This window comes from Lethenteron reissneri, unplaced genomic scaffold (assembly GCF_015708825.2).
Source record: "Lethenteron reissneri isolate LAM-NWPU_2019-01 unplaced genomic scaffold, ASM1570882v1 scaffold_646, whole genome shotgun sequence".
NCBI lineage: Eukaryota > Metazoa > Chordata > Hyperoartia > Petromyzontiformes > Petromyzontidae > Lethenteron > Lethenteron reissneri.
Window position 1 is genome coordinate 1 of NW_026892168.1, and position 27,031 is coordinate 27,031.

The window sequence follows — 27,031 nt, forward strand, 5'->3', positions numbered from 1 at the left end:
GTAGGTGAAAAATAAAATAAAATTAAAACTAAATTAAATCACGACGTTTCGGACGCCACGCAAGTGTCTGTCAACGGGCGGGAAAGCGTGGCCTGCTGCTGATGCAGACCAAAGAGTGAGGGGCTCGGGGTTCTTCGTGTTGCTGGCGATGAAGATCCGCATCGGGTTGAAGAAGCCTCTAGTCACGCGGTCAACACCCAAGTGTAGCTTGTGTTGTGTCGCTGAAGAGTGTTGCTCCCAAGACAACGTCTGCGACCGAGTTGGACTCGACACACTTGGACCCGCCGCCGGGTTCATAGAGCAGCGTAGCGCTAACCGCTACACCACCGCTACCCATCGCGCTGTGGGGGTCACCTTGGTCTCGATGTTGCGTCCTCTCAGTGCCGAGCGGACGAAGCGCAGCACGCAGTCCACCAGCCCCTCGCCCTTCCACGTGCTCAGTCCGTCCGGATCTGCCGAGCTCAACTCCCTGCAATGTCACCGCCGTGACGTGAACCCCCGACGTTCCCCGTCGCGTCCACCGCGTGACGTCGCGTCAACCGCGGCGTTCCCCGTCGCGTCCACCACGAAATCACCGCCCCTTACCGTAGGCACGTCAAGGCGTTGCAGAACGCCGCGGAAGGCGAGGCGGACGAGCCGGGTGGGGAGGTTGAGGCGGGCGAGTCTCCAAAGTTGCTCCTCCAGCCGCTCTCTGGCACCAGCACGTGCTCCACCAGCGCCGGGAGGCAAAGCTCCACCAGCGCAGCCCTCAGAGACTCGTGGCACGACAGGTTCCACAGCGTGCCTGGGGTAGGGGTGGCGAGGGTGGGTGGTGAGCGTGGGTGGTGAGTGTGGGTGGTGAGTGTGGGTGGTGAGTGTGGGTGGTGAGTGTGGGTGGTGAGTGTGGATGGTGAGCGTGGGTGGTGAGCGTGGGTGGTGAGTGTGGGTGGTGAGTGTGGGTGGCGAGGGTGGGTGGTGAACGTGGATGGTGAGCGTGGGTGGTGAGCGTGGGTGGTGAGCGTGGGTGGTGAGCGGGGGTGGTGAGTGTGGGTGGTGGTGCAGTGTGGGTGGTGAGTGTGGGTGGTGAGTGTGTGTTAGCGAGGGTGGGTGGTGAGCGTGTGGTGGTGAGTGGTGGGTGGCGAGGGTGGGTGGCGAGTGTGGGTGGTGGCGTGGTTGGTGAGCGTGGGGTGGTGAGCGTGGGTGGTGAGTGTGGGTGGCGAGGGGTGGGTGGTGAGCGTGGGTGGTGAGCGTGGATGGTGAGCGTGGGTGGTGAGCGTGGGTGGTGAGCGGGGGTGGTGAGCGTGGGATGGTGAGTGTGGTGGTGAGTGTGGGATGGTGAGCGTGGGTGGGTGAGCGTGGGTGGTGAGCGTGGGTGGTGAGCGGGGTGGTGAGCGTGGGTGGTGAGCGTGGGTGGTGAGCGTGGGTGGTGAGCGTGGGTGGTGAGCGTGGGGTGGTGAGCGTGGGTGGTGAGCGTGGGTGGTGAGCGTGGTGGTGAGCGTGGGTGGTGAGCGTGGGTGGTGAGCGTGGGTGGGTGGGGAGTGTGGGTGGTGGAGTGGTGGGGGTGAGTGGGTGGTGAGTGGGGTGGTTGAGTGTGGGTGGTGAGTGTGTGTGGGTGTTGAGTGTGGGTGTGAGTGTGGGTGGTGGTGATGTGGTGGTGAGTGATGGGTGTGGTGATGGGTGGTGAGTGTGGATGGTGATGGTGGGTGGTGGTGAGTGTGAGATGGTGGTGAGTGTGGGTGGTGAGTGTGGGTTGGTGGTGAGTGTGGGTGGTGAGTGTGGGTGGGTTGCTACTGGTGATCTTCTCCAGGGCTTGAGGGTTGTGAGTGGCGTCCCAGCAGGCTGGCTAAGGCCGCGAGGCTTCCATTGTTGCTAAATGCCAATGCACCAGCATGGCTGGGCTGAGGACTTGCAACATCTCGCATGCAGACCGCAAGCACCTGTAGGGGCACGGGAGGTGAGGAGATGCACAAACACCGCCATTCGCCAGACCATGTGCACCTTGATGGCCACGTGAAGTGTCAAACGCCCACTGGCAGGAGGTCAAGGGGCAAACCCAGGTGCCACGGGTCAACTGAGATGACCGAGATGACTGGCTGATGCACCACCTGTGCCCCCTACTGTGCCAACTTGCTGTGCTTAGCCACCCGGCGCTCCGCTCGTTGTTGTGAGCGTCGCTCCTCCGCCCTCCGTTGTTGTTGGAGGGCGACTGCCTCACAGACAAAAATCCCCCGTGTAGCCTTAACAGACTGTAGGAGCAAGTGCTGTGAGCGAGTAGCACCTGTAAAGGCCGGCACGGCACACGAGGGGGTCGGTGGCCAACATCACGCCCTTTGTCGCCCTAGCAGCGATGTTTACACATTTGAGGCTGAGTCGACCTACACACACACAGACACATATCCTTGTCCCCCCGTGCGCCCCACTCGTGGTCTCACATGGTCGTCCTCCTCACACTCAACGAGCAGCGTGAATATTGAGCGCAGCTTCCCAGCCGCCCACACCACCGCCACCGCCAACTTGTCAGGTTGCTGGCAATCACCGCCACCAACGGCAACACCACAACCACCAACACCACCGCCAACACCACAACCACACCGCCAACACCAGCACCGCCACTGCCGCCACCACCGCCACCACCGCCAACAACACCACCACCGCCAACAACACCACCACCACCACCGCCACCACCCGCCACGCCAACACCACAACCACCACCGCCAACACCACCGCCGCCACCGCCACCATCACCACCACCACACCGCCACCTCCCCCACCCTCCCCCACCGAGAAGCCTCCTCTCTCTCGCTGCCGCCCCCCTCCGGCGGTGTTGGCAGTGGCGGCGGTGCTGGTAAAGAAGCAGCCTCTGAGAGCGCCAATGAAGCCGGACCACCAGCGGCGCGGCAGGGAGCCAAGCGGTGGTGCGGCGGCAGCAGGGGCAGCAGGGGCAGCAGAGACAGCAGCAGGGGCAGCAGCAGCAGGGGCAGCAGCAGCAGGGGCAGCAGCAGCAGGGGCAGCAGCAGCAGGAGCAGGGGCAGGGCGTGGAGCGTCAGACAGGAGGGCCGTGGTGGCCATGGTGGTGACAAAGTCCTTCGGCCTGGGAGGGGGAGAGTGGGGGAGAGGTGAGCGTGTGTGTGTAGACATTACACACAGACACACACACATTACAACAACAGCAACCGCCATTCGCCACTAAGTGGCGGTGATGTCAAACACGACACTTGTGCCAGGCCACGTGCACCTTGAGGCCACGTGAAGTGTCGAACGCCCGCTGGCAGGAGGTCACGGAGCAGACCCAGGTGCCACGGGTCGACTGACAGAGATGACTGGCTGATGCACCACCTGTGCCCCCAACTGTGCCAACTTGTTGTGCTTTAGCCACCCGGCGCTCCGCTCGTTGTTGTGAGCGTCGCTCCTCCGCCCTCCGTTGTTGTTGGAGGGCGACTGCCTCCAACTGCCCAGTAGCGTCCTTCACGAGCCTCCTCCACTGAGGCCGATCTTGACACCGCTGGTACCAGTCATCGGCAAGTCCACTCAGCTCCACGTCCTCCTGTACCACATCACTCCATCTCTTCTCCAGCCCGTGCCACGCCCGTTTAGCCCCCTCGATCCGGCCGAACAAAAGCTGTTTAGGCATGCGGTGGCTGGGCATGCGGGCTACATGACCCAGCCAACGCAGCCTTGCCTGCCGGAGGAGCTCACTGATGGGACTTTGCCCAGATCTTTCAAGGATTTGTGAGCTCCTCACACAATCCAGCCTGCCGGTTAAACCCAACAACCACCACAACAACCACCACACAAACAACAACCACAACCACCACCACACAAACAACCATCACTACAACAACCACCACCACACAAACAACAACCACCACAACAACAACAACCACCACCACACAAACAACCATCACCACAACAACAACCACCACACAAACAACAACCACCACCACACAAACAACAACCACCACAACCACCACCACACAAACAACAACCACCACAACAACCACCACACAAACAACCACCACAACAACCACCACCACAACCACCACCACAACCACCACAACAACCACAATAACCACCACCACAACAACCACCACAACCACAACAACCACCACCACAACCACCACCACAACCACCACAACAACCACCACAACCACCACTACAACCACAACCACCACCACCACAACCACCACAACAACCACCACAACAACCTCCAACCTGGGTGCCGCCATCTTGAACTTGGCGATGGTCTCCGGGTTATGACGTCACCGGGAATCGTTTGTTCGATTCTCATCGATTCTAATCGTTGGTTCGATTCTCATCGATTCTAATCGTTGGTTTGCGCGTCTCTCTCTGCTAATCGATTCCCATCGATTATAATAATCGTTTTGTGTGTCTCCCTCTCTCTGATGATCGATTATCATCGATTAAATTATCCGTTACGTTGGCTCCGTGTGGCTATGAGATGTTGACCACCTCCCCTGGTCTACAGGAGGTCGTGGGATCGATTTGAGGCTGAGTCGACCTAGGGGAGGCCCAGAGCCAGTTCAGATAATCGTCACCGGTGTTGGCCGTGAGCGGGAATCGAACCCGGGTCGCTAGGGTCGTAGTGCAGCGTAGCGCTAACCACTACACCACCGCTCCCCACAATAAAGACACACACACACACAGACACGCGCGCACACACACAGACACACACACACGCACACACACACGCGCACACACAGACACACACACACAGAGACACACAGACACACACAGACACACACAGACACGCGCGCACAGACACACACACACGCACACACGCGCACACACAGACACACACACACAGAGACACACAGACACACACACACACAGAGACACACACAGACACACACACGTACACACACACGCGCACACACGTACACAGACACACGCGCACACACAGACACACACACACAGACACACGCGCACACACACACAGACACACAGAGACACACACAGACACACACGTACACACACGCGCACACACACACACAGACACACACACAGACACACACACAGACACACGCGCACACACAGACACACACACACACAGACACACACACACACACAGACACACACACGTACACACATGCACACACACACACATGCACGCACACACACACAGACACACACACACGTACACACACGCACACACATGCACGCACACACAGATACACACCTACACACACACACGCACACAACAACAACTGCCATTCGTCGACTGAGAAGAACACGCACGGACACGCACGGACACGCACGCACACGCACGCACGGACACGCACGCACACGCGTGGACACGCACGCACACGCACGCACACGCGTGGACACGCATAGGATTCGGGGGGGGGGGGTGCGTCAGGCGAACGTATGCATGTTGGGGGGGGGGGTGTAAAAAGTCCACGTGCGTACAGGGACAGGGGAGGGGTCAAGTTTTGACAGATTTGTGCGTACCTCGTACTTGTTGGGGTCGCTGGCCCCCGAGATCCCTCCCTCTGTACCGCTAACGGCCGGGTTAACCTCATTACTCGCCCCCTCGCTGCTAGGCGAACCGCTGCTGGGTTCTCCACCCATGGGGTGAGAGCCGTCGCTCGAGGATTCCCCTCCCCCGCGGATCCGCGTAATAGGCATGGTTAATTACGTACGCGCACACCCACACACAGTTCTGCGTGGCACTCACTCAACACTGACCACTCACGTTATGATCGCGCACCTGTATTATACACGTAGTGAACGTGCGCGCACACACGCATACAGCTCCACACGCGATACCCACTCTTGCGCCGCTCTGCACAGCGCTCGCCGCCCGCTGGCCGCTCACGTTATGATCGCGCACCTGGGGTACGCCGATTACGCACGCCACGAGCTTACGCATACACAGTACCATACGCGTTCACACTTATAACACGAGATCACACGAGGCCACGATCAGCTATTAATGATTTATTGTCTGCTACCTGGGACTGGTTGTTGAGTCAGTATGAATCGACGAGGCTGCCTACTCTACCATCCCAGGACCTATTCCCTATTTATCGTTCACGAAATACTTTTACCTCCTTACTCACGGTTTGAGGCACTCGACGTTCCGTGGATTTTCCTCGCTGCTTGCCTCGACACGTCGCACGGACGTCCGGAGGGCAGAGCTGGGGGCCGTCTTGGACGCTGGCTTCTCGGAGTAAGAGAGAGCTCTACCTCGCTACGCTCCCTTTTATCCTAATTCCCGGACTCAGGCCCCTACCCCCTTCCCACGTACCGTGCGCCTTCGATATGCTAATCGGATGTTCCGCGAGTTAATTCCTTTCTCACGCATGCCTTTGTTATTGCAGATTATGCGGCGGCGTCCATTACAAAGGTGCGCCGTGGGAATTTGTGCACGGCTGCCCGTGTGACCCCGCTCTCCAGGTTATTTATACTAACAGCCTTATCCTTTAACTCCCCTAACAATGGTGCCTGCGTACCCGAGCGTAATTATGCCGTCCCTCCGCTGCCTGTGCGGGGGTGCCTGATTATGCAGTTCAGATGCGCTGCGTGTTTTCTAATGATGCTCCTCCATCACAATGCTTATTCCCTCTGCCTGCCCCGTCGATACTCGCGTGTGTGGGGGGAAATGCGCCTCAACCGCGGTGGCCGAATGCCCCACGCCGCGACCACACCATATTAAGGCCGATCGCAGCGCCGCGGCGCAACGTAGCACAAGGGAGGTCATCCAATTCCCTGATCGCCGGAAACCGTGAGAGTTAATCCCGATAAGGGTTTCTCGGATAAAAACCGGTCAGCCAGGTGACCTCCCCTCGGAGCTCTATGGGGGGGGGGGGGAAATGCGTGCGGGTGTGTTCGTGTGAGGTGAGGTGAGGGGGACGCGGGGTTGGCTCTGTTGCTTGGTGGTGGCGAGGTCGGGGATTTGGGCGCCTGCCGAACGGCTTCGTGGCGGCGGCATCACACAGCCAGCTATGGCTGCAGGGTTTTGGTAGTACATGTTGCTTATGTCGTTTATTGTGAAAATTCCGTCACAGCTCCTATGATTGCTTTTTCATTGCTTTCACGGCTTTATTTTGGTGATTTCGAAATGTTTTCCTTTCTAGGCTCTAAGGAAAGCTGTCTCGGGTGTGGACCAATCAACTTCAAGGACAGTGCACATTATCAGAGTTATGTCTTTTGTTTGCATTATGACTGCAGGTATTGTGGTCTATGCAAACATGACTCCTTGTTAAAAGGTGTCAGTTTTGTTGCCAGATAGAAGGGTAAAAAACAATTATCGTTGTTATTGTTGTTGTGTGATCACAACCGAGGAGTGATGTTCTTCAGCACCACCGGGGGATGTTTGGCTAATGCCGATTACAATCGGTGCCCCCGGTTTGGCTTTTTTTTTTTACGAAAGAGCTCTCTGTTACTGGACGCAGTTTTTTTTATTTGTTTTCAACTGACGTGTGCCGCTGGACGGGAGGTGACTGGGCGGAGCTCGATTCTCATCGTCGTTGGCATCGGGGAGAATGTGAATTGTCCCCCGCGTGCCTGGGGGTGCTACTGTTTTGGTTTGACGCTGTTGGTTTTTTCGGCGAACCGATGTCACCCGGGTTGTCAACAAATAGACGCACAAATGTGGCCGTCGCCTGGCGAAGCTGGTGGCTGTGATGACTGGAGGAATGTCGCGGACTGCAAATGGCGAATGTTGTGGCTTGACCCATAGACTCACACAGAGATTCATAGACTCACGTATAGACCCATAGACTCACACAGAGACCCATAGACTCACGTATAGACTCATAGACTCACGTATAGACCCATAGACTCACATAGAGACTCAGACTCACATAGAGACCCATAGACTCACATAGAGACCCATAGACTCACGTATAGACCCATAGACTCACATAGAGACCCATAGACTCACATAGAGACTCAGACTCACATAGAGACCCATAGACTCACATAGAGACCCATAGACTCACGTAGAGACCCATAGACTCACATAGAGACTCAGACTCACGTAGAGACTCAGACTCACATAGAGACCCATAGACTCACACAGAGACCCATAGACTCACGTAGAGACCCATAGACTCACGTAGAGACCCATAGACTCACATAGAGACTCAGACTCACGTAGAGACTCAGACTCACATAGAGACCCATAGACTCACATAGAGACTCAGACTCACGTAGAGACCCATAGACTCACGTAGAGACCCATAGACTCACGTAGAGACCCATAGACTCACATAGAGACCCATATACTCACGTAGAGACCCATAGACTCACATAGAGACTCAGACTCACATAGAGAACCATAGACTCACATAGAGACCCATAGACTCACATAGAGACTCACAGACTCACGTAGAGACCCATAGACTTACACAGACACCCATAGACTCACATAGAGACTCATAGACTGAGGTGGTGGTGTGAGGTGGTGGTGGTGGTGAGGGTGGTGAAGATGGTGGTGGTGAGGGTGGTGAGGGTGGTGGTGAGGGTGGTGAGGGTGGTGGTGAGGGTGGTGGTGAGGGTGGTGGTGAGGGTGGTGGTGGTGAGGGTGTTGAGGGTGGTGGTGGTGAGGGTGGTGGTGGTGGTGAGGGTGGTGGTGGTGGTGAGGGTGGTGGTGGTGGTGAGGGTGGTGGTGAGGGTGGTGGTGGTGGTGGTGGTGAGGGTGGTGGTGGTGAGGGTGGTGAGGGTGGTGGTCAGGGTGGTGGTGGTGGTGAGGGTGGTGGTGAGGGTGGTGGTGAGTGATGGTGGTGAGGGTGGTGGTGAGTGATGGTGGTGAGTGATGGTGGTGGTGGTGAGGGTGGTGAGGGTGGCGGTGAGGGTGGTGGTGGTGGTGAGGGTGGTGAGGGTGGTGGTGGTGAGAGTGGTGAAGGTGGTGGTGGTGGTGAGGGTGGTGGTGGTGGTGAGGGTGGTGGTGGTGGTGAGGGTGGTGGTGAGTGATGGTGGTGGTGGTGAGGGTGGTGGTGGTGGTGAGAGTGGTGAAGGTGGTGGTGGTGGTGATTGATGGTGGTGAGGCCACCTCCATCATTACCATCACCACCACCTCCACTATTACCACCACCACTATAACTTTCACCATCGCCACCACCACCACCTCCAACATCACCACCACCACCATCACCTCCACCATCACCACCACCCCCACCACCCCCATCATCACCACCACCGCTTAAACCTCATTTCACAGGCCACCAGGTTTGCCGCGACTGAAGGAAAAAAAATATCAAACAAACATCAACATCATCAACAAATAAATAAATAAACACGTCTCGGAGGCCAACAGGCAACGGACGACAAGAAATGAACAATATTCATGTTTAATAACCATCCTATCGCTTCATCGGCAACGATAGCGCGCCACCAAAGACGCAGATCCACACCCACCCGTGTAGCCTCTAGCAGGCTGTGGGGGCAAGTGCTGTTAGTAGCAGCAGCAGCTATGAACACACAGAGACAAAGATCCCCCGTGTAGCCTCTCACAGGCTGTAGGGGCAAGTGCTGTGAGTAGGGGGTTGTTGTGGTTGTTGTGGTGGTTGTGGTTCTGGTGGTGGTTGTGGTGGTTTTTGTGGTGGTGGTTGTGGTGGTGGTTGTAGTGGTGGTTGTTGTGGTGGTTGTTGTGGTTGTGGTGGTTGTAGTGGTGGTTGTTGTGGTAGTTGTTGTGGTGGTTGTTGTGGTGGTTGTTGTGGTGGTTGTTGTGGTGGTTGTAGTGGTAGTTGTAGTGGTTGTGGTGGTTATGGCGGTTGTTGTGGTGGTTGTGGTTGTTGTGGTGGTTGTTGTGGTCAGGGTCGGGATCGAACCCACGACCTCCTGTAGACCAGGCGAGGTGGTCAACATCTCATAGCCACCGTGATGATGATGAGAGAGAGATCGAACCCACGACCTCCTGTAGACCAGGCGAGGTAGTCAACATCTCATAGCCACCGTGATGATGATGAGAGAGAGATCGAACCCACGACCTCCTGTAGACCAGGCGAGGTAGTCAACATCTCATAGCCACCGTGATGATGATGAGAGAGATCGAACCCACGACCTCCTGTAGACTAGGCGAGGTAGTCAACATCTCATAGCCACCGTGATGATGATGAGAGAGAGATCGAACCCACGACCTCCTGTAGACCAGGCGAGGTGGTCAACATCTCATAGCCACCGTGATGATGATGATGAGAGAGATCGAACCCACGACCTCCTGTAGAATAGGCGAGGTAGTCAACATCTCATAGCCACCGTGATGATGATGAGAGAGATCGAACCCACGACCTCCTGTAGACCAGGCGAGGTAGTCAACATCTCATAGCCACCGTGATTATGAGAGAGAGATCGAACCCACGACCTCCTGTAGACCAGGCGAGGTGGTCAACATCTCATAGCCACCGTGGTGATGATGAGAGAGAGATCGAACCCACGACCTCCTGTATACCAGGCGAGGTGGTCAACATCTCATAGCCACCGTGATGATGAGAGAGAGATCGAACCCACGGCCTCCTGTAGACCAGGCGAGGTAGTCAACATCTCATAGCCACCGTGATGATGATGAGAGAGAGATCGAACCCACGACCTCCTGTAGACCAGGCGAGGTAGTCAACATCTCATAGCCACCGTGATGATGATGAGAGAGAGATCGAACCCACGACCTCCTGTAGACCAGGCGAGGTGGTCAACATCTCATAGCCACCGTGATGATGATGAGAGAGAGATCGAACCCACGACCTCCTGTAGACCAGGCGAGGTGGTCAACATCTCATAGCCACCGTGATGATGATGAGAAAGAGATCGAACCCACGACCTCCTGTATACCAGGCGAGGTAGTCAACGTCTCATAGCCACCGTGATGATGATGAGAGAGATCGAACCCACGACGTCCTGTAGACCAGGCGAGGTGGTCAACATCTCATAGCCACCGTGATGATGAGAGAGATCGAACCCACGACCTCCTGTAGACCAGGCGAGGTAGTCAACATCTCATAGCCACCGTGATGATGATGAGAGAGATCGAACCCACGACCTCCTGTAGACCAGGCGAGGTAGTCAACGTCTCATAGCCACCGTGATGATGATGAGAGAGAGATCGAACCCACGACCTCCTGTAGACCAGGCGAGGGAGTCAACATCTCATAGCCACCGTGATGATGATGAGAGAGATCGAACCCACGACGTCCTGTAGACCAGGCGAGGTGGTCAACGTCTCATAGCCACCGTGATGATGATGAGAGAGAGATCGAACCCACGACGTCCTGTAGATCAGGCGAGGTAGTCAACATCTCATAGCCACTGTGATGATGAGAGAGAGATCGAACCCACGACCTCCTGTAGACCAGGCGAGGTGGTCAACATCTCATAGCCACCGTGATGATGATGAGAGAGAGATCGAACCCACGACCTCCTGTAGACCAGGCGAGGTAGTCAACATCTCATAGCCACCGTGATGATGGGAGAGAGATCGAACCCACGACCTCCTGTAGACCAGGCGAGGTGGTCAACGTCTCATAGCCACCGTGATGATGATGAGAGAGAGATCGAACCCACGACCTCCTGTAGACCAGGCGAGGTGGTCAACATCTCATAGCCACCGTGATGATGAGAGAGAGAGATCGAACCCACGGCCTCCTGTAGACCAGGCGAGGTGGTCAACATCTCATAGACACCGTGATGATGAGAGAGAGATCGAACCCACGGCCTCCTGTAGACCAGGCGAGGTAGTCAACATCTCATAGCCACCGTGGTGATGATGAGAGAGAGATCGAACCCACGACCTCCTGTAGACCAGGCGAGGTGGTCAACATCTCATAGCCACCGTGATGATGATGATGAGAGATCGAACCCACGACCTCCTGTAGACCAGGCGAGGTGGTCAACATCTCATAGCCACCGTGATGATGATGAGAGAGATCGAACCCACAACCTCCTGTAGACCAGGCGAGGTAGTCAACATCTCATAGCCACCGTGATGATGATGAGAGAGAGATCGAACCCACGACCTCCTGTAGACCAGGCGAGGTGGTCAACATCTCATAGCCACCGTGATGATGATGATGAGAGATCGAACCCATGACCTCCTGTAGACCAGGCGAGGTGGTCAACATCTCATAGCCACCGTGATGATGATGAGAGAGATCGAACCCACGACCTCCTGTAGACCAGGCGAGGTAGTCAACATCTCATAGCCACCGTGATGATGAGAGATCGAACCCACGACCTCCTGTAGACCAGGCGAGGTGGTCAACATCTCATAGCCACCGTGATGATGATGAGAGAGATCTAACCCACGACCTCCTGTAGACCAGGCGAGGTAGTCAACATCTCATAGCCACCGTGATGATGATGAGAGAGAGATCGAACCCATGATCTCCTGTAGACCAGGCGAGGTGGTCAACATCTCATAGCCACTGTGATGATGATGAGAGAGAGATCGAACCCACGACCTCCTGTAGACCAGGCGAGGTAGTCAACATCTCATAGCCACTGTGATGATGATGAGAGAGAGAGATCGAACCCACGACCCCCTGTAGACCAGGCGAGGTGGTCAACATCTCATAGCCACCGTGATGATGATGAGAGAGAGATCGAACCCACGACCTCCTGTAGACCAGGCGAGGTAGTCAACATCTCATAGCAACTTGTCACGTTGGGTTAATTACACTGAGATGGAATTACATGACATCATGAGATATCTACAACGACACAAACTCTTTAGAATGTTACCAGGTTAACTTTCAAACACTGCGCAAAATTCATGCAGAACTGCTGTGATCCGCTGTGACACGGGGGAACACCAATAGAGCTGCTGATCTTATTATCTGTGGGGCCATCTGCGAATCTTTACCTTCCAGCTAAAAGGAGCAAAATGACAGATAACCTCGCCAACAAGAGGATGAGAATACCGCGTGACTCTTCTTATCCGCGAGATATCTAAACATGATTTCCCAATTTCATTTTATACTTTTCAGAAAAACAATATATACAACACCGCGTCACCTGATGTTCAGATTTGGCCACAGCTGTTCACAAACCGCATAGCCAAAATCTTAAATGCCGTTTGTTTTGTCAATATAAATGGGAGCCGGCTGTTATGGTATAATAACGACGTGCGCCCGCTAAACTCAGGCCCTCCGATCCACCGATGGAGTGAGGAAATTTAACGAAAAAATGAAAACAGAAACTCACGCAAATTAAGAAGTTAGCTAAAGAAACATAAAAATGTGGGTTTCTTTAAATCAAAATCTCCCCCGATTCGTGCATTTATACGTTGGCTCAATGCGAAAGCCACGATGCCACAAAAAACGCGTTTTAAGGAGATTGGACTCTCAATCAGAGGTCGCAACCGGGTACCCGATACCCGTACCCTACCCGATACCCGGCTACCCGTACCCGGCCGGGCACGGGTAGCCGTTTGCGACCCTGGTGCGGCCGGGTACGGATACGGTTAAGCCGTGAGTCACTGGTGAGTCACCGTTTGTCACTCATTTTCCAACGTCCTGTCTCTTCTCACAATTCAAGTTCCTAGAATCAACCCACCCGCGCCTGCAACATGGCTTCATCTCAGAGGTCGCAATCGGGTACCCGTACCCTACCCGATACCCGGCCGGGTACGGGTATCGGGTAAGGAATCAAACCCCGTTTGCGACCTCTGCTCTCAGTACTCTGGGGGTTACAAACCCAGCAGAGCCGAATGCCCCGAGCTACGAGGCTGGGTGCCGACGTGCCCCCCACACCGTCGCGTGCGCCGCGTGAGCGGGGTGCCCGCGCTCCGCCGCTCGGATCTTCACAAAGAGCACAGACGGTCGCCGCGACGGTGACACTCGCTCGCGCTAAACCCAAGCCGTGCGGCCGGTGCCGCCGCCGGCGCTCTGCCCGGGGGGCTCCTGGCGGGGCCTCGGCGTCGCCCGCAGCTCCGTCTCAAGTCCCCGCAACTCGTCACGGAGCTGACGCAATTCCCGCGGCGACATCGTCGCTGCTGCTGGAACTGCCGTGGGGGGGTCCGGCTCGCCGGGATCTGCCACCCTGGAAACGAGTCGAATTTCAAGAGGAGTGTTTTCATTAACAACAATAAATATACACTCTCCATGGTAGAGGATGTGTATGGGTTATATTGCGTGTATAATGTATAGTGCAGTGTATAGTGTAGTGTGTAGTGTATAGTGTGTAGTGTATAGTGTGTAGTGTATAGTGTGTAGTGTATAGTGTATAGTGTGTAGTGTATAGTGTGTAGTGTATAGTGTAGTGTATAGTGTGTAGTGTAGTGTATAGTGTAGTGTATAGTGTGTAGTGTATAGTGTGTAGTGTAGTGTATAGTGTGTAGTGTATAGTGTATAGTGTGTAGTGTATAGTGTGTAGTGTAGTGTATAGTGTGTAGTGTATAGTGTAGTGTATAGTGTGTAGTGTAGTGTATAGTGGATAGTGTAGTGTATAGTGTGTAGTGTATAGTGTGTAGTGTATAGTGTGTAGTGTATAGTGTGTAGTGTATAGTGTGTAGTGTAGTGTATAGTGTAGTGTATAGTGTGTAGTGTATAGTGTGTAGTGTATAGTGTCGTGTATAGTGTCGTGTATAGTGTGTAGTGTATAGTGTGTAGTGTATAGTGTAGTGTATAGTGTGTAGTGTATAGTGTGTAGTGTATAGTGTGTAGTGTATAGTGTCGTGTAGTGTATAGTGTCGTGTAGTGTATAGTGTGTAGTGTATAGTGTGTAGTGTATAGTGTGTAGTGTATAGTGTGTAGTGTATAGTGTAGTGTATAGTGTGTAGTGTATAGTGTGTAGTGTATAGTGTGTAGTGTATAGTGTAGTGTGTAGTGTATAGTGTGTAGTGTATAGTGTGTAGTGTATAGTGTAGTGTATAGTGTCGTGTAGTGTATAGTGTGTAGTGTATAGTGTGTAGTGTATAGTGTGTAGTGTATAGTGTGTAGTGTATAGTGTAGTGTATAGTGTGTAGTGTATAGTGTGTAGTGTATAGTGTCTAGTGTATAGTGTGTAGTGTATAGTGTGTAGTGTATAGTGTAGTGTATAGTGTAGTGTATAGTAGTGTATAGTAGTGTAGTGTATAGTGTAGTGTATAGTGTAGTGTATAGTGTAGTGTATAGTGTATAGTGGATAGTGTAGTGTATAGTGTGTAGTGTATAGTGTGTAGTGTATAGTGTGTAGTATAGTGTAGTGTATAGTGTAGTGTATAGTGTAGTGTATAGTGTGTAGTGTAGAGTGTAGTGTATAGTGTGTAGTGTATAGTGTGTAGTGTATAGTGTGTAGTGTATAGTGTGTAGTGTATAGTGTGTAGTGTATAGTGTGTAGTGTATAGTGTAGTGTATAGTGTGTAGTGTATAGTGTGTAGTGTATAGTGGATAATGCGATCTAAACCCAAAAACCTTGATTATGAATAATAATAATAGTCAACGCCGTAATGTGTGAGGAGCGGTGTGAGCGTTCCTCGCGAAACTCACCCGGTGCCGTTCCCGTCAGAGGAGGCCCCCAGCACCGAGTGGTAACCCGGGGGCGCCAGCGACGCTCGACGACTGCCCCGGGCCACCGCCACCTTCACCCTGGAAGCCTCCAGCGTCGTGTGGGCCGCCTGTTTGCCCTCCGCGGACCTACATCACACACACACATCTATATAGATAGCTGTGAACACACACACACACACATCTATATACACAGCTGTGAACACATACACTATACACTACACTATACACACATCTATATACACAGCTGTGAACACATACACTATACACTACACTATACACACATCTATATACACAGCTGTGAACACACACACTATACACTACACTATACACACATCTATATACACAGCTGTGAACACATACACTATACACTACACTATACACACATCTATATACACAGCTGTGAACACACACACACACATATCTATATACACAGCTGTGAACACACACACACACATATCTATATACACAGCTGTGAACACACACACACACACATCTATATACACAGCTGTGAACACACACACTATACACTACACTATACACACACATCTATATAGATAGCTGTGAACACACACACACACATCTATATACATTGCTGTGAACACACACACACACATCTATATACATTGCTGTGAACACATCACACTACACTATACACTACACTATAAACTATACACACACATCTATATACATTGCTGTGAACACATCACACTACACTATAAACTATACACAACATCTATATACATAGCTGTGAACACATCACACTACACTATACACCACACTATAAACTATACACAACATCTATATACATAGCGGTTGGGAAGCTGACGGAACCACTCTCATAGCTGTAAACAAATACACTACACTATACACTACACACTACACTATACACTACACTACCACATACCTGGCAACACTATACACTACACTGCTACACACCTGGCAACACTATACAACAACAACCGCCATTCGCCACTAAGTGGCGGTGACATCACCACGATGCTTGTGCCAGGCCATGTGCACCTTGAGATCACGTGAAGTGTCGAACGCCTGCTGGCAGGAGGTCACGGGGCAGACCCAGCAGGTGCCACGGGTCGACTGACTGAGATGACTGGCTGATGCACCACCTGTGCCCCCTACTGTGCCAACTTGCTGTGCTTTAGCCACCCGGCGCTCCGCTCGTTGTTGTGAGCGTCGCTCCTCCGCCCTCCGTTGTTGTTGGAGGGCGACTGCCTCCAACTGCCCAGTAGCGTCCTTCACGAGCCTCCTCCGCAGAGGCCGATCTTGACACCGCTGGTACCGGTCATCGGCAAGTCCACTCAGCTCCACGTCCTCCTGTACCACATCACTCCATCTCTTCTCTAGCCCATGTCGCGCCCATTTAGTCCCCTCGATCCGGCTGAACAAAAGCTGTTTCGGCATGCGGTGGCTGGGCATGCGGGCTACATGACCAGTGGATGGATCCTAAGCAGGCCAGCCTAAATGTTTCTAACTGGCAAAGATGCTCCATTAGGGGGGTCCACGTTTCGCAAGCGTAGAGAAGGGACGGAATGACCGTGGCCGAGAAGAACTGAAGCTTCGTGCGGAGCGACAGACCAGGTAGCTTCCACACAGCGTTACGAAACTGATGAAAAGATATTGCCACTCGACTGATTCGGAGTGAGACCTCTGCTGTTAAACTGGAGCCGGTCATAAGCACACTGCCCAGGTATGGGTAACTCTCCACTTTCTCCACAACTGCCCCATCACCGATTGGGAGTTGTGTGGGTGGAGTGTCTGATGGTACAAAATACCCAGGCAGGTGCTTAGTTTTGGTGGGGCTGATGGTAAGGACCCACCTCTTAGATGCACACTCCAGTCTCAGCAGCAGCATCTCCAACTCCTCCTCTGAATGAGCAGCTATTACAAAATCATCGGCATACATAACGTGGTTGACCAATAGGGAGCCATCCCTTGATCGCACCCGGGCATCAATCAGCCTCCCATTATATCTGTACCAGATGGAAATTCCCCCGGTACAGCTGCTGAAGGCTTCACGAACCACGTGGTCAAAATATATGTTAAATAATGTGGGAGCCAGAGGACATCCATGTGGCACCCCAAGGTGTACAGGGAATGGCTCTGACTCCCGGCCATGTAGTTTTACCTGGGCCCGCTCACCATCATGAAGGTCCTTAATGATCGTGAGCAGAGGGTCAGGGACTCCGAAAGCACGAAGAAGAACCCAGAGCACAGGCCAACTGATGGTATCATAGGCCTTGACCAGTTCAATAAAGCAGAGATGTAGGTCTTGTTAGAATTCCCTACTCCTCTGCTGTAGCAGACGGACAGAAAATATGGCATCTGTGCAGGACCGCCCTTTCCTGAAACCGCATTGGGGCTCCGCAAGCCTCTCCTCAGCGTGCCTGGCAAGGCGATGTTGAATAATCCTTGCCAGGACCTTTCCAGGCACACTGAGGAGTGAGATGCCCCTGTAGTTGTTACAATCTGTGCGGTCCCCCTTCTTAAAGAGGGGGACCACCAGGGCATCCTTCCGATCCTGCGGAACCCGTCCAGTGGTCCAGACTGTTGTTGTTATGATGTCATATAAGGCAGTCTGTGCACAAACGCCACCCTCCCTCAGCATTTCGGTTGGGAGATCATCTCTGCCCGGTGCCTTTTCTGGTCTCAGACTCCAGATCGCCTTCAGTACTTCCTCAACAGATGGCACCTCAGCCAGTCACTCACAGAGGGTGACTTCTTCCAATATTTGAGGCACCGCAGCATCAGCAGGGTCATCCCCACTTTGTGCCATGATGTTTTCCTGGCTGAGGGATTTCCCCTCCCCCAGGACCTTACATAAATGCTCAGCAAATCTGCAAACCTGTTCCTGGGGGTCGGAGATTGGATCACCGTTTTTTCCCCTAATTATGGTAATCGGTGTGGCGCTGCAGGTTAATTTTTTGATGGAGTTAAATAGTGATTTGTAATCGCGGGCCACTGAGGCAGACTCCATCTCCTCAGCAACCCGCGACCACCACCCATCCTTGCAGCGCCTTATAGCTCTCCGAACCTCCGAGCGAAGGCTGCGGTAAACCTCCTCATTCTCTGACGTGGGATGCTGTAGCCGATGAGAGTGGGCCTGTCGATTTTTCTCAACTATCCTGAACACCTCCTCTGTCAGCCAGGGTCTCTGGGGAGGTCTTGACCGCCTACCCAAAGCAGCCATTGCAGCTGCATGAGTCACAGTCCTAAACCTCGCCCATTTACCCTCGACATCAGAAAGAGTGGGGGACGATGCCAACTTTCATCAGCTAACTGAGACCAGGCCACTTTAGGTTGGAATGGGGTCCTGGGTGTGCACCCAACCACCGGAGTGGAAGAATGGCAGGCGCATCTTACAGATGACTAGTCAGAGGACAGATCAGCTCCACAGTAGGTCCTGGTGTCAAGGACATGGGCTCGCATCCGCTGGTCCGTCACTATGTAGTCCAGCAGATGTTCTTGCTTGGACCCGGCATGCATCCATGATGTTGTGTGGATGCGCCAATGCCGGAAGAGCGTGTTGGTAATTACAAGCCCATGGGCTGCACAAAAATCTAGCAGCCTCCTACCAGTGTTATTGAGCTGATCTGACCCATGCCCTCCAATCACTCCAGACCAGGTGCCAGTATCCTGACCAACTCGGGCATTCAAGTCACCCAACAAGATGACTCTGTCCCGAGTGGCCACTTTAGCCAGCACCTGTGACAGGAGGTCATAGAAGGCATCTGGCTCATCGGCTTTGCCTGCATCCCTCCACGGATGTTCGTCTTCGGTGGGGGCATAAGTAACCACGACCACCACGGTTGATGGGAAAGCGAGCCCAATGTAGCCTAGGGCTTACAGCTTCCCACTCTTCACCGTCCCGCTCCCACGCCCCTTTCATTCTTTTGTTCAGAAGAAGAGCCACACCTTGTTGTTTGGCAGTCTCCTGCCCCGAGTAGAGGACTGTCCACCCCTCATGGTGGCAGGAGCCAGAACCAGTCCCCCAGACCTCCTGAATGCCACAGAGATCCAGGCGGTACCGGTCCAGCTCCCGACAGAGGAGTGGCAGCCTCTCCTCCGCAGTGAGCGTTCGAACATTCCACGTGGCCACACGAAGTGGTTTTTCGTTGTTTCTGGAGGAGCTCCAAGGGTGAAGATTCAATCTCCTGGCTCCGCCAGTTTGGGTTTGGCCAGGAGACGTCATAGACGCCTGTCCCCCCGGGGCCTCCGGCACAAGCTTATTAGTTACATATTTAATTTGTGGTGCGCCCCCCCTCCATCCGCGTAGCCGACCGTGGCCAACCGCTTAGCTGGCGAGGCCCCCCACCTGCTCTGCAGCCAGCACCTCCCGCTCAGCGAGTCGTGGAGGGCGCCCAACCCCAAGTAGCAAATCTCGGACAGTTCCAGCAGGAGGCTGAGACCGGCGACCGTGTACATGACCAAAAGGAAGATGGTCTTCTCCGTGGGGCGCGACACGAAGCAGTCGACACGATTCGGGCAGGGGTCGCGGACGCACTGAAAGCGTGGGGCCACCTCAAAGCCGTAGAGCAGGTATTGCCCCAGCAGGAAGCCAATCTCGGCCAGCGTGCGGGCGAGCAGCTGGAGGGTGTAGGCTACCATCAGGCCGTCAGTCTTAATCCTCCACCGCTCGTTGCCTTGCCGTCGCTTCTCCTTGCCGTCTTCTTCACCCTCCTCCACCTCCCATTCCACCTCCTCTTCCACCTCCTCCTCTTTCTCCGTGCATTCAACCATGCGGTCGGAGCCGCCGGTTCGCTTGGTTCGTTCGTCTCGCTCGTACTCGATCCTACCACGACAGAGAGCGGCGTCAAGGGGACCAAATCGACGGTGCAACCAAATACTAAACATTTTTAAAACAATTTCAAACTGTGAGAAGCCATTCAAATTTCCACCGTAGCCCCCCCCCCCCCCCCCCCCCCCCACTGTGAAAACTCCCTCCGGGGACCTGCGGACCTGGTGATGCGATGTACAGCGAATCCGAGGTACAGGATGGTGGGCGTGGCAACGACGATGATCTGGAACACCCAAAAGCGGACATGGGAGAGCGGTGCGAAGCTGTCATAACAGACGTTCTCGCAGCCGGGCTGCGCCGTGTTGCACGTGAACTGGCCCTGCTCATCGTAGTAGATCGATTCTCCGGCGACCGTCGTGAGAACGATGCGGAAGATGAGGAAGATGGTGATCCACAGCTTGCTCAAGAATGTGGAGTGTCGGTGAACCTCATCCAGCAGCTGCGTCAGGTAGCCCCAGCTCATCGTGATCGCCGGTCAGAAGCAGCGACGCCGCTGCGGGGAAACATTCACCCGAGTTTGTACGGGCACTACTGTACTTATACACATTCAACTTCAGGACTTTTAGAGATAATTAAAAGACCTGTCCCATTTGTCCAGTTGCCCGTTTGGAACGAGTCGTAAGTTCAACCTCCACGCACAATAGATGACAGTGGTGGCATCTACATCTATAGAACGTGAAGAACCAGTGGCATCTACATCTACAGAACGTGAAGAACCAGTGGCATCTACATCTACAGAACGTGAAGAACCAGTGGCATCTACATCTATAGAACGTGAAGAACCAGTGGCATCTACATCTATAGAACGTGAAGAACCAGTGGCATCTACATCTATAGAACGTGAAGAACCAGTGGCATCTACATCTACAGAACGTGAAGAACCAGTGGCATCTACATCTATAGAACGTGAAGAACCAGTGGCATCTACATCTATAGAACGTGAAGAACCAGTGGCATCTACATGTGCAGAACGTGAAGAACCAGTGGCATCTACATCTACAGAACGTGAAGAACCAGTGGCATATACATCTGCAGAACGTGAAGAACCAATGGCATCTACATCTGCAAAACGTGAAGAACCAGTGGCATCTACATCTACAGAACGTGAAGAACCAATGACATCTACATCTACAGAACGTGAAGAACCAGTGGCATCTACATCTACAGAACGTGAAGAACCAGTTGCATCTACATCTACAGAACGTGAAGAACCAGTGGCATCTACATCTACAGAACGTGAAGAACCAATGACATCTACATCTACAGAACGTGAAGAACCAGTGGCATCTACATCTACAGAACGTGAAGAACCAGTTGCATCTACATCTACAGAACGTGAAGAACCAGTGGCATCTACATCTGCAGAACGTGAAGAACCAATGGAATCTACGTCTACATGAGATTATACGACTTTTAAGGCTATTCTCTGTGTGTGGTGTACATGCCGTAGACCACGTTTGGATCGACAGGAGTCAAGTTGGACTTACACACAGAACCTCTGGAACCTAACTCGTTCGTAAGTCGAAGAGTCCCTGTACCAGAGTGAGCTCGCTTTCTCCCTCGCTATAAATGTTCCGCATAAGCCACGACTTGGTGTGTGGCTCTACCAGGGGTGGTGGCAAGCAGGTCGCTTCTGCAAAGAGCTACACAGCAGCCCAGTGAGGGGTTGACACCTTGGTAACGTAAGTTGAGTTCGCTCAGCGTTGTGTCCACACGCTCACAACAACAACAGCCATTCGGCAGTCAACCCAAGGCACCTACCATGGGTTGGCTGACAGATGGCTGGCCGATGCAACAACTGTGCCCCCTACTGTGAATACTCGCTGCACTTTAAACGCCCGGCGCTCCGCTCGTTGTTGTGAGCGTCGCTCCTCTGCCCTCCTTTGTTGCTGGAGGGCGACTGCCTCCAACTGATTCTAGATTTGAAGCTTTCGTGACTGCAAGGATTCATACTCTTAGGTTATTTCGGTAAAGTCACGTAGGTAAAAATATTAATCAAATATTTAAAAAATTGAAATAAAATAATAAATCACGACTTTTAGGAGGCAACACAATATTCCGTCATCAGATGGGACCGTCACAGCTAAATTTACTGTATCAAGTGAGGAAAAATCCAAGAAACAAGCTCTTAAATAAAAGTTAAGAGGGAGGGGGGGGGGCTTATCTGAATGTGGTAGCCAGGGAATGGAACGGTGGGGGGGGGGGGGGGGCTACAATAGAACAATTGGTGCACGTCGACTCGGGGTTGCGGCCGGTGTTGGCTGACAATCCAAATACAAAAAAATTAACCCGTAAAAACAAAGTTTTTCACTATAAATCCTTTATATGCGTGGCATCGGAGCGGCTAGAGTCCTCTCGTCCTCTGGCTTGAGATGGCTGCCACCTATGGGTCAGATGATTGTCTGGCAGCATTAAACAATTTGTAATTAAATATTTTTTAAAAATTCCCTAAACAGTGTAAAATTTTGGATATTTTTTTTCACGAAAATGCATTGTCACGCACAACGAGTCTGTGTGCAAAATGTCAGCTCGGTTGGATCATGGGAAGTGGGTTAAAAACGACCGAAAGATTTGCACGGTCCTAAGCAAGCAAGCGAACTTAATATAAAGGATTTAAAAATTAACCCTTAAAAACAAAGTTTTTCAATATAAATCCTTTATATGTAAGATCACCTCTTGACATGCCCCGTATATTCCCGAGGGCACTAGCGTTGACCCGTTTTACCACTTTCAAGAACCTGGCGGCTTCAATGTAACTGCTCTATAAATAGTCTCCAGTGTACAGCGTGGGGGCAGGGATTTCATGCCATGTGGTTAGTCAACATTTGCGTCATCATGAAACGGGCGGCTAGAGTCCTCTCGTCCTCTGGCTTGAGATGGCTGCCACCTATGGGTCAGATGATTGTCTGCCACCATTAAGCAATTGGTAATTAAATATTAAATTTTTCCCCTAAACAGTGTAAAATTTTGGAAAAAAAATTTCACGAAAATTCATTGTCACGCACAACGAGTCTGTGTGCAAAATGTCAGCTCGATTGGATCACGGGAAGTGGGTTAAAAAACGACCGAAAGATTTGCATGGTCATAAGCAAGCAAGCAAGCACGCAAGCACGCAAGCAAGCAAGCAAGTGAACTTTATATTAAGGATTTAAAAAGGCAGTACTGTTAAACGCGGGGGATGTCTACACTCGGAAAGTAGAATAGTACCTGTCAAATAAGATGGTACAAATATGTGTAGTTAAATATTTTACCGTGATGATGAGTACAAACTGAGTAATCATTGGAAAGATGTTAACCATGTAAAAAACAGTCACTCACCCACCCACTCACTGTCACTCACCAACCAACTCAGCCACTCATCCCCTCACTCACTCACTCACCCACCCACCCACTCACCCACCAACTCACCCACTCACCCACCAACTCACCCACTCATCCACTCAGTCACTCACCCACCCACTCACCCACCAACTCACCCACTCATCCACCAACTCACCCACTCATTCACTCACTCACTCACCCACCCACTCACACACCCACCCACCCACTCACCCACCCACTCACCCACCAACTCACCCACTCATCCACTCACTCACCCACCCACTCACCCACCAACTCACCCACTCATCCACCAACTCACCCACTCATTCACTCACTCACTCACCCACCCACTCACCCACCCACCCACCCACTCACCCACCCTCTCACCCACTCACCCACCAACTCACCCACCCACTCACCCCCATCATCATGCCTTGGCTTCGCGAACGAAGATCTAGGAAGGACATCCACGTCTTCTGCAGGCACGCTGGTGGCTGAAGAGGCCTATGCGGGACAAGCAGGTCCTGCCACAACAGCTGCAAGTATAGGTCTCATCTGGGATGGGTGCTGAGGGATCATGGTTCTTCCTCCTCCTTTTGTCCTCCATACGGGCCCTGCGGGTATCTTCGAAGAAGGAGGTGGCCTGGTGGACTGTGTGCCGCCAGGAGTTGCGATCAGCTGCTTGTGTTGCCCACTGACGGTGATCGATGCAGCAAGCAGTGAGGGACTTCTTCAGGGAGTCTTTGTATCGCTTTCGAGTAATCATTGGAAAGATGTTAACCATGTAAAAAACAGTCACTCACCACCCACTCACTGTCACTCACCAACCAACTCAGCCACTCATCCCCTCACTCACTCACTCACCCACCCACCCACTCACCCACCAACTCACCCACTCACCCACCAACTCACCCACTCATCCACTCAGTCACTCACCCACCCACTCACCCACCAACTCACCCACTCATCCACCAACTCACCCACTCATTCACTCACTCACTCACTCACCCACCCACTCACACACCCACCCACCCACTCACCCACTCACCCACCAACTCACCCACTCATCCACTCACTCACCCACCCACTCACCCACCAACTCACCCACTCATTCACCAACTCACCCACTCATTCACTCACTCACTCACCCACCCACTCACACACCCACCCACCCACCCACTCACCCACCCTCTCACCCACCCACTCACCCACCAACTCACCCACTCATCCACTCACCCACCCACCCACTCACCCACTCACCCACCAACTCACCCACTCATCCACTCACTCACCCACCCACTCACCCACCAACTCACCCACTCATTCACCAACTCACCCACTCATTCACTCACTCACTCACCCACCCACTCACACACCCACCCACCCACCCACTCACCCACCCTCTCACCCACCCACTCACCCACCAACTCACCCACTCATCCACTCACCCACCCACCCACTCACACACCCACCCCACTCACCCACCCTCTCACCCACCCACTCACCCACCAACTCACCCACTCATCCACTCACTCACCCACCCAATCACTCAGTCACTCTCCCATCCACTCAGTCACTCACCCACCCAGTCACTCACCCACCAGTCACTCACCCACGAACTCACCCACCCACATCCCACTCACCCACCCACCCACTCACTCGGCCACTCACCCACCCACTCATTCACCCTACATTGTAGACTGTATCTGTGTGTACAGTCTACATTAAAGACTGTATCTCTATGTAAACAGTTAACATTATAGGCTGTATCTATGTGTACAGTCTACATTATAGACTGTATATGTGTACACAATCTACATTATAAACTGTAGATATGTGAACACAGTCTACATTATAGACTGTTCTGTGCGTACAGTCTACATTATAGGCTGTATCTGTGTGTACAGTCTACATTATATACTGTATCTGTGTACACAGTCTACCTCACAGAAATGCTCAGCAAATCTGCAAACCGTTTTTCCCCCTAATGACGGTGATAGATGGAATTAACAAGATTTGTGATCGCGGGCCACTGAGGCAGACTCCATCTCCTCAGCAACCCGCGACCACCACCCATCCTTGCAGCGCCTCACGGCTCTCCGAACCTCCGAGCAAGGGCTGCGGTAAACCTCCTCATTCTCTGACGTGGGATGCTGTAGGCGATGAGAGTGGGCCTGTCGCTTTTTCTCAACTAACCTGAACACCTCCTCTGTCAGCCAGGGTCTCTGGGGAGGTCTGGACCGCGTACCCAAAGCAGCCATTGCAGCTGCATGAGTCACAGTCCTAAATCTCGCCCATTTACCCTCGACATCAGGACAAAGACGGCAGCGGCAGCGTGGGAGACAGAGCGCAGAGAGAGAGAGGAGGGGGAGGAGGAGGGGGAGGAGGGTGGTGGGGTCAGACCTCTGTAGGAGCGCACGAGGACGTCCCTGACGATCCGTTGTGAGAGGCCGCAGCGAGTGCAGAGACTTGAGCAGCAGCAGCAGCAGCACCTGGCAAAGACGCCGCCTGTGCGCCCCTCCCCCCCTCACCCCTCGCCTCGTCTCCATTCACCTTCAGCCCCCCCCCTGCACCCCCCCCGCCCTCCCCCCTCACTTCCGGCTCATCATCCCCCCCCCTCACTTCCGGCTCATCATCCCCCCCCCCTCACTTCCGGCTCATCATCCCCCCCCTCACTTCCGGCTCATCATCCCCCCCCCCTCACTATCCCGCTCATCATCCCCCCCCCCTCACTTCCGGCTCATCATCCCCCCCCCTCACTTCCGGCTCATCATCCCCCCCCCTCACTTCCGGCTCATCATCCCCCCCCTCACTTCCGGCTCATCATCCCCCCCCCCTCACTTCCGGCTCATCATCCCCCCCCTCACTTCCGGCTCATCATCCCCCCCCCTCACTTCCGGCTCTATCAGCCCCCCCCTCACTTCCGGCTCATCATCCCCCCCCCCCTCACTTCCGGCTCATCATCCCCCCCCTCACTTCCGGGCTCATCATCCCCCCCCCCTCACTTCCCGGCTCATCATCCCCCCCCTCACTTCCGGCTCATCATCCCCCCCCCTCACTTCCGGCTCATCATCCCCCCCCCCCTCACTTCCGGCTCATCATCCCCCCCCCTCACTTCCGGATCATCATCCCCCCCCTCACTTCCGGCTCATCATCCCCCCCCCCCCTCACTTCCGGCTCATCATCCCCCCCCTCACTTCCGGCTCATCACCCCCCCCTCACTTCCGGATCATCATCCCCCCCCCCCTCACTTCCGGCTCATCATCCCCCCCCCCCTCACTTCCGGATCATCATCCACCCCCCCCCTCACTTCCGGCTCATCATCCCCCCCCTCACTTCCGGCTCATCACCCCCCCCCTCCTGTTGGGGGCGGGGGGCTTCCCCCTCGGTCCACAAAGTCAGTCTGTCAATGAACTCCTCCACTTACGAACACCCCGACTTACAACGCGCTTAAATGTAAATTCATGTTATTTAT

The 27,031-nt window shown here is 53.5% G+C and overlaps 1 protein-coding gene across 1 annotated transcript; it reads right to left on the reverse strand.

Moving 5' to 3' along the window:
• Nucleotides 1-12,087: 12,087 nt before the first annotated feature.
• On the reverse strand, nucleotides 12,088-20,698 carry LOC133340030 (gap junction gamma-1 protein-like). The gene is made up of 4 exons (XM_061548115.1): nucleotides 20,397-20,698; nucleotides 19,753-20,229; nucleotides 15,402-15,548; nucleotides 12,088-13,974 (listed from the first exon to the last, which is right to left on the reverse strand). The coding sequence occupies exons 1-4, from the start codon at nucleotides 20,696-20,698 to the stop codon at nucleotides 13,782-13,784; spliced, it is 1,119 nt and encodes a 372-aa protein (XP_061404099.1). The 3' UTR covers nucleotides 12,088-13,781.
• Between the last annotated feature and the right edge of the window lie 6,333 nt (nucleotides 20,699-27,031).

Bases quoted from the DNA above. Each gene is read 5' to 3' on its own strand.
- LOC133340030 (XM_061548115.1), bottom strand. From the start codon at position 20,698: ATGAGCTGGGGCTACCTGACGCAGCTGCTGGATGAGGTTCACCGACAC. The intron at 20,230-20,396 runs GTCCGCAGGTCC...CTGTCGTGGTAG, and splicing joins GCTGTACATCGCATCACCAG to GATCGAGTACGAGCGAGACG. The intron at 15,549-19,752 runs GTGGGGGGCCTC...TGTGTGATGTAG, and splicing joins AGGTGCTGGCTGCAGAGCAG to GTCCGCGGAGGGCAAACAGG.